Source organism: Bombus impatiens, unplaced genomic scaffold (assembly GCF_000188095.3).
Source record: "Bombus impatiens unplaced genomic scaffold, BIMP_2.2 scf_0197, whole genome shotgun sequence".
Lineage (NCBI taxonomy): Eukaryota > Metazoa > Arthropoda > Insecta > Hymenoptera > Apidae > Bombus > Bombus impatiens.
Genome location: NT_176616.1, coordinates 2,773,017 through 2,783,615, shown reverse-complemented (window position 1 = coordinate 2,783,615; position 10,599 = coordinate 2,773,017). Strand labels below are relative to the sequence as shown.

At 34.9% G+C, this 10,599-nt stretch overlaps 2 protein-coding genes across 2 annotated transcripts in view; one reads left to right on the top strand and one right to left on the bottom strand.

Annotated features, from left to right (window-relative positions):
- Positions 1-138: 138 nt before the first annotated feature.
- LOC100748402 (piggyBac transposable element-derived protein 4-like) lies at positions 139-2,262 on the bottom strand. The gene is made up of 2 exons (XM_003487670.4): positions 2,105-2,262; positions 139-1,980 (listed from the first exon to the last, which is right to left on the bottom strand). The coding sequence occupies exon 2, from the start codon at positions 1,922-1,924 to the stop codon at positions 218-220; it is 1,707 nt and encodes a 568-aa protein (XP_003487718.1). The 5' UTR covers positions 1,925-1,980; positions 2,105-2,262; the 3' UTR covers positions 139-217.
- A 1,218-nt stretch (positions 2,263-3,480) lies between these two features.
- The window catches only part of LOC100747843 (circadian locomoter output cycles protein kaput), a 95,829-nt gene continuing 88,710 nt past the window's right edge, over positions 3,481-10,599 (top strand). The window contains exon 1 of the mRNA XM_024366089.2: positions 3,481-3,737. The gene's annotated coding sequence lies outside the window, so the exon portion shown is untranslated. The remainder of the gene's footprint in view (positions 3,738-10,599) is intronic.

Below are 10,599 nucleotides of genomic sequence, written 5' to 3'. Positions count from 1 at the left end.
ATGCAAATAAAAAATAAATATAAAATTAATAAATAATGTGCTCCAGGTTGCATAGCTTTCACGCGATTTTGTACTAAGTAAGGTTTTCTTATACATATATACATAAAATATAAATAGAAAACGTATCTTACAATAGGATTGATGAAAAATGATGTATTTATAAAACAAGTGGAACATTATAGAACAAATCCAATATTTTGATACATGTAGTTTATGGTTAAAATGGTGTGTTACGATGTTCTTTATTAAAACATGTCAAACATAAATGAGGCTCATTAGGGCAATCAGCACAAAATGTTGCTACTCGTTTTGTCTTATTTCGTGCTAGCTCGGTACCAAAGGTTTTAACGTTTTCTTTATAGCAAGAAATGCAACGTTTTCTTACTGATACCAATTTACCTTCTCTCTTTTTAATTTCATGACGTTTCTTAATGGTTACAATTTCACGAGATAAATTTTGAAACCTCTCATCCTGACAATGTGATAGATAAATGACTAATCGTTTTTTGAACTCTATTAATGAAATAGGATTATTTTTTACACTGTTATGCATTACCCAAGCATTTATAACAGCTGTATTTAATAAAAGTTCAAATGCTAATTTTTTATACCATTTTACATTCTTGTGTGATGAAATACAACATATTGTCATTTGATCAGAAATATCACTTGGAGGCTTGCCTTCATTATAATCAAACAAAATTTTAGGTTTAATATAATTAGATCTTCTTCTTTTAAGAGTAACTGTTTCTGCAGAATGTTTAGTAGACAATAACAAGACATCACGTTTATCTCTCCATTTTATCAACGTTATACCAATGCTATTTTCCTTTGCAAATATTTCTCCTTTTTTTAATTTCTTTGTGACAACTTCTTTAGAAATTCCACGACAATTTCGTTGGACCATTCCTACTAAATGTGTAGTTTTAGTGATTAATTCTTGAGCCAAGTCTATACTCGTGTACCAACGATTAGTACATACAGTATGTCCCTTATAAAATATATTTTGACAAAGTGAAATAACAGCATTTGTAGGATTCGCTGTTTCTTGGTCTGACTTTTTACTGCAATATATTTGAAAGTTATAAGTGTATCCTGGATTGAAACATAATTTAAATATCTTGATACCATATTTATATTTTCTTTGTTTTATCAATTGTTTAATACGGCTATGAAATGGTATTACAAATTCATCGATATAAAGAGTTTCAGGTGGATCATAGTATTTCGTGAAATTTCTATTTAATGTATCAATAATTGGACTGATTTTATAAAGTCGATCATTTAATAAATTTGCATTTTCATTATTTGTAAAATGCAACATTTGTAAAAGTAATTCAAAGCGACTTTGTGACATTATAGATTGTGGGAAACTTTGTGTATATATAGAATCCTTGGACCAGTATAAGTGTAACTGAGGTAGTTTTACTAAATCCATCCAGATGAGAAGACCAAACAGTCTCTTTATTTCATTTTTGGTAGTGGGAACCCATTGGTTCAAACGACTTGATCGTTTCTGTGATAATACTTGTGCTGCATATAAATTAGTTTGGTGTGCTATTTCTTGAAATATTGCTTCAGTAACTAGCGATAAGTAAAAATATTCTTCTTTGTTTGGATTGCATTTAAATGATTTTAATCCAGGTACACCCACAAAGGGCTTGATATCAGGTTGATTTCCAACTGGATTTATCCATACTTGATCTTGTGAATTGATATTATCATTAATATCGCCTTTATTGCTGTCACTTTCATTGGAAAAAATTGAATAAGACTTAGAACTTGAGGCATCATGATTGGTTTCACTTGACGTGAAGCATAATAATCTGTCAGAAGATGTAATTTTTACTTCACAGTATGGTTTTATGTCAGGTGAGAACTCTAGTTCAACAGATACATCACTGGAAGTCTCTATTTCTTGCATTCCTATATATTGAATTTGTACATAGATAATATAAATTGATAATTGTATAATTGAACCTATAAGCAAAATTAGATAGTTAAAAAAAAAGAAATACATTACACATATGTGATAAATTAAAGAAGATTTAAAAAAAGGTTTATTAAATTAAAGAAGGTTTATCTTTTCAGATATATATCATACCTGTTATGTCCTATTTATTTAATTTCTGAGAATATCTTTAAATTGATGTATATGTCTTAAAGACATTTCATAGCCTATACCATTATATACATCTTTAATAATGCACGATGTCTACTACTGTCTAGAGTGTCTATGTCTGCTGGTATAGTGAAATATCGATAGTCGGCATTATCGATAGCTTCCGACAGATGGACACATCGACCATCGATAGCTATCGATAGCGATGGTATATAATACCAAATAATATAATACATTTTGTATATTACACGCTACTATTTTGTATTAGAAATAAAAGGTAAATTTCACTTTAAGGGACGGAGTTAAAGTTGAGCCTAAATTTTTATTTATCTTAGGAAATGTGACTGTTTAAACCCCCCTATAAATAAATAAAATACTATGTACTATATTTGTATTAATAAGGAATAAATTTCACTACTCAGAATCGTTTAACTCCTGAGGAGAATATATTCATTTATAACATAATGTGCTACATAAATTTTAATCAAGAATTTGTTAAAGACAATAATAATTAATTACTTTGGTTTGTTCGCCGTAAAACAATGGATGTGAGTATTAATAAGTCAGTTGATCCATCACGTTTATCCACCGTTATCAAAAGTAATAAATTTTGCTGTTAATAAAAGTATAACGAATTAAGATTTTTGTTTGTAATATTTTAATTAAATAATAATCAATTTTGTTGTTGTTTTATCTTACTTTTAGGAAGCTCTAGATTTAAAAATGAGTGCAAAACAGAAAAAAATAAATAATTATACTGATGAAATTGGAAATTGGTTAAGTTAAGAAATAGAACTGATGTTATTGATGTAGAATATTCTGTTAAAAAATTAACGCAAGATAGAACATTATTAGTGTGTATGATGGAAAAGTTTCAAAATAATGATGCTGCATATAAAGCAATAATTATTGAACTTAATGATGTTTTTCTGAAGATCGGTAATTTGTGCATTACATAAATCTGTAAATTGATTATTTTTTGATAACAATGGATAACCGTGGTGAATTAATTGACTTTGAAGTTTCTCAAAGACTGCTTTGAATTTAAATCACGGTCACAGTCTACTGGATATGTACATAATATATGCTGTTACCATAGACTTGTCATAAACAGATTTATCACACTATATAAATTTGTATCGCATGGTTCACGAGTATCGACGAAAGACCGAAGGACGGAATAGACACGACATCTTATGGCATTTTGCGTTTCATATACTGAAATATCGACCTGAAAAAAATATTTCCTATGCTGCTTCGTACATTTGGCCACGTAAAAGCGCAGCAACGATCAATGTTTAAAACATGCTTTAAGTATGCCTATCTTATACTGCCCTATAGTTCATGGAGCTATAGTATCTGAAAAGTCGGAACAACAGGAAATATGGCGGCATTGCGCCGAGTACGAAGGTGAATTTGTGTAAACTACGTTTGTTTGTGACGATTTCTTGAGCAAATAGGAAAGACAACATTGTAATGATAGTGTACAATGCGTAGTGATAACATGTGCAGTGTTTTGTGACGAAAATAACAGCCCCTCGCGGCTGAATCGGATTTTCGGTGTTGGATTGTCGTCACACGAGACGTATAATTGGCAGTGCCCTCGAGGTGGCAGGTACGTAATACAGAAAATCACCCTTAAAAACGTTAGAACGTTATTTCTACAGTTATCATTATACTATTTATGAATACGATCATTAACAAATTTATTACGTTATTTGTATACTGTGTTGTAAAATTCCCTTGATGTTATTATCCCTTAATACTGATCCGTTTACGACCTGAATCGGGTGTGTACCCTGTTGTCATCAACAGGACATTGACTCCTTGAGATATGCCCTTGTTCGACCTTTCCCTTTAACTGCTCTTAAACAACATAAACTACGGTTATTCTAATTCCTTTCAAATACATATTAATATGATCGTATTTCATTGTTCTCAAGGCTCGGATTGAATAAGAACGATATCATTGAAAAACATCGTGAAATTCAAAAGTTTTAGATAATCAGATAAGAATCGAATCGAACTTTGTATTTTCAGTAGCACCACCCAGCGTTTCTCATACGTAAACAATGTGATCAATCACATACTATTGACCTAAGTTAAAACGTTTGCCGTTGGTTAGCTATTTAAAGCGACTGCTCTGGCAATGGCCGTGAATACGTATTTCATCTTTTGTTCGAGTCCTAAATTAGTTAAAGTTTGATCGATAACGTTCGATTATTGTATTTAGCGTTACACACGCATTTACACTGCTATTTATAATGAATGAAATATGGTTGAATGACACTTTACAACTAGGAATTACGAAATGACCTTCACATTCTATTTTGTACAACGCTTATCAAAATGTCAATGTTTTTCTGTTATTTGTTTTTATGACGTATATAATGTGTTATTCATTCCGACTTTGAAAACGATAAAAATAGTAGAGAAAATATTACGAGGTATGAAATAGTTAATTATATGATTGTGATAACGAATAATAGAACACGAGTTATACACGTGTACGCATGCTGGATACATTAGTATGGTACTTGGTATATAGGTCAAGCGCTCCTCAACATCGAGGTCATTGCCCCAGGATTTACTCCGTCGATAAAACAGTCTTTAATTGGCTAAATTCGTTCCATTACCCACATAGGATTCGACGATAGAGGTCACCGTTTGAGATATTCATAATTTATTTCTTCTTCTTAACACGGTTGAAGTTTGATCGGAAGTTGGGCATGTAGTTTTTGATGTGCAACACTCATCACACGTAATAACAAATTACGCTTATCTATTCCGAATAATACGTTTTATCTAACGTTCGTTTTTTTCTTTTTAAGTTGAGAATAGATAATACTTGATTTGGATTTAACGCGATATTGCCAACTTGTTAATTTCCTACATGATTATCATCTTTAAACACTTTTTTGTAATGTTCATTATTATAGTTATTACTATCGTTTTCAAATATTTCCGTATTTTTATCAAATCATCTAGTTACATTGGTGAATTAGCTAAGCATGGTCGATGCTTTGTCTTCTAAGTTAGACTTAGTTAGAAAATACTCGGAGGTAGAGCGTGTTGACCTTGAACCTAAAAACATATTTCAAACTTAACAGTGAAAAATATTCATCTCGTTTCTTTCTCGACAGAAAAAATTTCTTATTTTTATATTTAGAATTTTATATAACAGTTTGTTTACAACTATTCTAAATGTATATATTTTATGTGAAGAAAAAATAATAAGTAAAACACGACAAATTACACATTCCATTAGTCAACTGAATAAAACATTCTTATTAATAGAAAGCATACGTTTATTACTACGTGACTCATTATTACTCGCTCGTTTCTTTATTCTGACCCCTGTATGATGAATTTAGGGTCAACTTGCTTCGTTGGACTTCCTTTGGTGATCGTGAGACTCGTTATTACCATTCGATCGATTCTGACCAGCGTGCTCATTCAAATTAAAATTACGACAAACTTGTTGCGAGTACGTGTATCGTAATCGTATCGATAAGCATGGTTGTCTTTTTAACGGCTTACGGTATGCCTGTTTCAAGAAAACGTATATCTTTTTTGTTTTATTTTATTTTATCTCCATCTACAGCTATATCTCGCTTACTCCACATTAGAAACCATTTGTATATTTGGAACACATTAATACATTCTCACTCGCTCGTTCCTCCTGTTCTCACACATTCTCAGGCAGCTAATGCTCACACTCCAATGCAATATTAAAATACACGATAAAAGTTTGTTGGTGGACCGTACATTAAGACTTACGTTTGTAAATTGTTCGTAATACTACATTATCCAGCTTATATGATCGTTATCTAACATAACCTATCGAATGTTTTCTTTCGTGTCTGTGATCGACGGGCGTGTGTGTGGCAGTCAGTTACCATCGTATTAGACCGATCGTCGGTTCAATTTTTCTGTTTCGCTACTTCGCCGATGATAGTATTAACATCTAGGAAATTAACATTAATATCTTCGTTAGCGGATCATCGAGCTTCTCTAATTAGTCCTAGTATTTTTCCCTCTTTCGTTTCTACTTCTTTCAAGCTTTTTAGCTTTTTAAATTTTAGTTTAAGGTGGTGTTCCATGCGCTGTCAGTGATTCGCTCAGTAAGATACAGATTTGCCGTTTCAACTCGATCGGAAACTTATCTTGTGGTGTACATGGAATAACGTTTCAACGATTATCGAAACAGCAAATTTAGCAACGATAATCGGACGAAACTCGGCGAAGCGTAAGCACGCGTAAACATAATTCGTTCATCTTGACCTAGATACTTTGCGTCTGTTCCGTTGTATTTATAGGAGGAATCTAACCGGGAATTCTCTTTCCATCCGCTTCGATTAGAACTCGAGCGTCGTAATTATCTTCGATCGTGCCATCGATCGACAAATTCGTTATCGTTGTCGTCTCGTGACTCGCATTTATTTCCCTAGCATCGAATAAAGTACGAACGACGCTTCGATTCTCCTTCGTTCGTGACATCTGTTTCTTCAACGTCTTGCACGGTTTACGTGAGAACGAGGCTTAACGCCGGTTCACGTACAAGAAGCGTTCGATAGGATGTTATTTTTAGTACGACGCTGTCGGTTAGTCGACTAACGAATTATTAATAAATCACCGCCTATTTTTGATTAGGCGGATAGCGTCGATCGACAGACGGGCAAACTACGCGCGAGTTTGCATCTCGCGTAAGTTTGTCGAACGGTTCCACGACTACAGCAAACTCCTGAAACATCGCAAGTTTTCTCTAACGTTCTGCATTCTATAAATTAAAACGTCCGTATCTCTTTCAAGCATTCCACGATAATACGTTGCGTCTTTCGTCGTTTCGCTGTGAATGCAAGATTTTCTTATTCTTCGCGTTTCCAGCGTATGTTAATTGCATTTTACATACTACGATTAACGTATGTTAGTCGTTGTTTGTTTGAAAATATAATTGGAAAAATAGAAGTTCGATAGAAGGTTGTTCTATCTATTGGTTTGGCAACTAAGTGGTTGCGGATTTTGTCATTACCACCTAATCCGTGGCCCCTGAATTATTGGGTTGGCAACTAAGTGATTGCGGATTTTGTCATTACCACCTAATGACAAAATCCGCAACCACTTAGTAGCCAACCCAATAGCAGCTAGTACACGATTTAAGCACCGTACCTTGGATATTTCACGTATCTTCCACTTAGTTGCCAATCCAATAGATAGAGCAACCTTCTATCGAATTTCTACTTTTCCAATTATATTTTCAAACAGATGAATTTAAGCATCGAAGTTAAGCAAAGGTGAGAGGGTTTCTACGATTAACATTACGTTAATCGTAGTATGTAAAATGTGATTAACATACGTTGGAGACGCGAAGAATGAGAAAATCCTGCACTTACCACCTAATGACAAAATTTCGCAACCACTTAGTTGCCAATAGCAGCTACTGCACGATTTAAGCACCGTAACTTGGATATTTCACGTATCTTCTCGTATCAGAATCGTGTGCAATTTTCAAATATCCTATAAATGCATAAATATTCATCGTACTTGTTATAAAACAAATAGCGAAATACGTTACTCGCCGATGTCTCTCGACAAATCGTTCAAATTTATCGCGAATCGAGTCGAACACCGCTGGGATTATCAATTTGCCATTAGTTTGTACGTCTTGGCAGGATTCGCGCGCGGTTATCGCACATGAGTCAAAAATATTTTTACGAATAAACGATGGTGTTCGTTATCAAGCATCGTAGAGTCAGAGTGGCTACTAATAAAGCGGACGTGTCTACTTAATTAGCACAGAAGGATGATCGTGTGGATTAAACTAGGTCAGGCGAGTGACGCGCTTACATGCCTGACCGGCTAATATTTATTCTTGGCATTGCACGCAGCGGAGATGCTGCAGCCCGTAAAAATATCGTTTACATTTACGCGATTTCCCGAGCGTCGCTTTGTCAACGCGCTACCGACATTGCTGCACCGCGTGATGCTTGACGCGCAGCTCTCTTGGAAAAAGATCAGAAACTTGTTTGTCGTTAGTTTTAGTTTAACGGATTTACACGATCTTTCTTATTCGCATAACTTTCATACTCGTCGCATTCCGCGTTATGTTTTCTATTAATATGCAGGGTGGTTGGTAATTGGTGGTACAAGCGGAAAGGGGGTGATTCTACGCGAAAAAAGAAGTCGAAAATATAGAATAACAATTTTTCGTTCGAGGCTTTGTTTTCGAGAAAATCCACTTTGAATTTTCGCTCGGTACGCGTGCACTTTATCGCGTCTCGTTATAACGGATCTCACTGTAGATCGTTGTCTCGATGGAAAAATTAAAAAAAAAGAATTAAAAAAAAAAATTTTTATTCTGTATTTTCGACTTCTTTTTTCGCCTAGAATCACCCCCTTTCCGCTCGTACCACCAGTTATCAACCACCCTGTATATTATGGTCGAATATCATGCGCGTATACGAGCGATCGATAATATTGGTGAAAAGATATATCGTTCTAGGCAGTGCAATTTATTTGTACGTGTATACGTCGGATCCAAAAATATGGAATATTCAAATAGTACGGTAATTGTTTGCTGCTATTTGTATGCGATTTTTGTACGAAACGTGCGTCTTCAGCACCGATACTTCTATTTCTAAATGTTAGAACATTCGTTAATCCTACGCCGGGTGCGATAGTCGAGCTAAATCCGCAGGAAAACAACTAGTCGGGCTCATGGAACGATCGGTCAGGTGTTACGTGTTGGCTTTCAATGGTCCTTTGATCGCGTAAAACACTGGCGGTGAATCGGATAAGAAACACCGAGAAGTCTGTGAAAAATCTGTATTCGACTCGTCGAATCATTTCGAGCATGTACGCAAGCAAATAAGAAACGTAATAGAAAAGGTAAAATTCGTTGCAAGATATAGGAGAGAGAAGATAAATATTCGCTAATTGCTCAAAGCTTCTTAGAGGATAGTAATTCTTGTGCACTTTTTAATTTCCTAATGATTGTTCGATTCCTTTCAATTTTTCCTAAGATAGAACATCTCTATAGAGATTAACGTACGATCGATATCGATTGCTGCGAGAAAGAACGTTCGGAAACGATGGAACTCGTAATTTTCCTCCCTCGAGAACATACTTATCTTGAAAGTTAATATCTTGCATCCAAATGAGATCTCATGGAACGTTGATTCTTAAAGCGAAGCGGAGATAACTTAGCGTGTTCACCTTCGGAAACTTCAGCGTTTGATCGATGGTAATCTTAACGGTCGATGAGAAGCCGGTGCACGTTGCTAATACGAACGTTGCTAATCGCTCGAATGGTCTCGCGATGGAAAGTTAACGAATTAACACTTTGACTGTCACACCAAAATCACACGTTTCGTTGAGGACGCCACGGCAGTATTTTTATTATTCAAAGCATATAATGGCAAAATAATAACAAATTCACGATATAAGACAACATTCTTCCTCAATGGACCGTTTATTTTATCGGCGGTCACGGCTGACCACCGTGGCGCTTTACTAACAGTTGATAGCGACATATTATGACAAGACTTTGTTTATTTCAACAAGCCATTCGCATTTGTTATTTCGTCGTAAGCAAAACGTGCAGAATATATTGTTGAAACGTGTAGAAGATATTAGTAAACGGTATTTGCTCATGCTATATACAGGGTGGTAACTGGAGGTACAAGCGGAAAGGGGGTGATTCTACGGGAAAAAAGAAGTCGAAAATATAGAATAAAAATTTTTTTTAATTTTTCCATCGAGACAACGATCTAGTCAAGTGAGATCCGTTATAACGTTCCTCACGCGTACCGAGCGAAGATTCAAAGTGGATTTTCTCGAAAACAAAGCCTCGAACGAAAAATTGTTATTCTATATTTTCGACTTCTTTCTTCGCGTAGAATCACCCCCTTTCCGCCTGTACCACCAGTTACCAACCACCCTGTGTAATAGTAAGGTATGTGCACACTTGTAACTTTAATTACATGATTATAATAAAGCAGCATTTACGATTATTTTTTAAGCTGTGTTTATAATAATATTCGTAGATTATCCCTCAAAGATATGGATGTAAACACAGTGCACCGTTAGATGCAAGATTCGTTCTCATTTTTTTTTTTTTTTTATTGATGTTCTAATAAAAATGTTCAATTGTTCAATGGTGCACTTTTTATTTCAAAGTGTCTTCTAATTTATCGGTTATACTCAAAATGCCCTAACCGTCAATTCTCATACAATTTTTGCAATTGTAAGAAGTTCAGACGTTCCGGTTACCAATGGCCAACGTGGCAGTCAAAGTGTTAAGGAGGAAGCGGTTTGACGTAGCCGCGTTCGCGCGTACCAAATCGAGCTCCGACGTGTAAAAGAGTTAACGATTTTAATCGTCCGGGTGTGACCGGGTTCAACGATACGGTCATTCTTTTCGCTAGTCAAATCTGCAAAGCGGCTCGTGAATTTCTTATTTCCATCGGAACTGCACC

Excerpts from the sequence above, each read along its gene's own strand:
- LOC100748402 (XM_003487670.4), bottom strand. The coding sequence starts at position 1,924 with ATGCAAGAAATAGAGACTTCCAGTGATGTATCTGTTGAACTAGAGTTC.